This window comes from Sphaeroforma arctica, assembly GCF_001186125.1.
Source record: "Sphaeroforma arctica JP610 unplaced genomic scaffold supercont1.14049, whole genome shotgun sequence".
NCBI classification, from domain to species: Eukaryota; class Ichthyosporea; order Ichthyophonida; genus Sphaeroforma; species Sphaeroforma arctica.
This window is the reverse complement of record NW_014026509.1, coordinates 1-609: the sequence shown is the minus strand read 5'-3', so window position 1 is coordinate 609 and position 609 is coordinate 1. Positions and strand designations below refer to the sequence as shown.

Sequence of the window (609 nt, the reverse complement as noted above, 5' to 3'; positions counted from 1 at the left end):
GTGTGTGTGTGTGTGTGTGTGTGTGTGTGTGTGTGTGTGTGTGTATATATCCTAGTGTGTTTGACATGGAACCGGATTACTGAGTCAAAGACAATCTACAAAGCATTTGCCAAAGCACGACACATCAACGTGCCATATACTCTGCTGAAACGACCTGCAGATTAGTCTCTACTTCAATGTGCAGTCCACACCAGCTGCTAGTTTACTTACCTAAATACTGCGCACTTTAGGATGTACCAACCAACAAAATACACGGAATGAACACAGACACATGCTAATTTAGCTAGTATGCGATAATCTTGAACTTACTTACCGCCTTAGTGCGCGTCATGGGGAAAAGATCGCTGTGAAACTCGCTCTTATTCTTCCGGGGCACTTCGAACGAGACAGGCACGATGCTGCCACCACGGTCATTCGTGCACCGGAGCATACGGTTGACTTCGCAATCCATGGTGTTCACTGCACGCTTGGGAATCAGGCAGGCACCCCCCTCTCCCCCCACACTACCCCCGGCTGACAGGCTGGGAGCTACGGTCAAGTGTGTGCAGGGCGTGTAATAGGGCGCTCTCGAAGATACCACTGCTACCTGATTGGGTGGGGAAAGGTGTG

At 50.1% G+C, this 609-nt stretch overlaps 1 protein-coding gene across 1 annotated transcript; it reads right to left on the bottom strand.

Annotated features, from left to right (window-relative positions):
• Positions 1-283: 283 nt before the first annotated feature.
• On the bottom strand, positions 284-528 carry SARC_18144 (hypothetical protein; the record flags this gene model as incomplete). Its single annotated transcript, XM_014287773.1, has 1 exon — positions 284-528. A coding segment is annotated over one exon (245 nt), but the record flags the coding sequence as incomplete, so codon positions are not given.
• Positions 529-609: the final 81 nt, after the last annotated feature.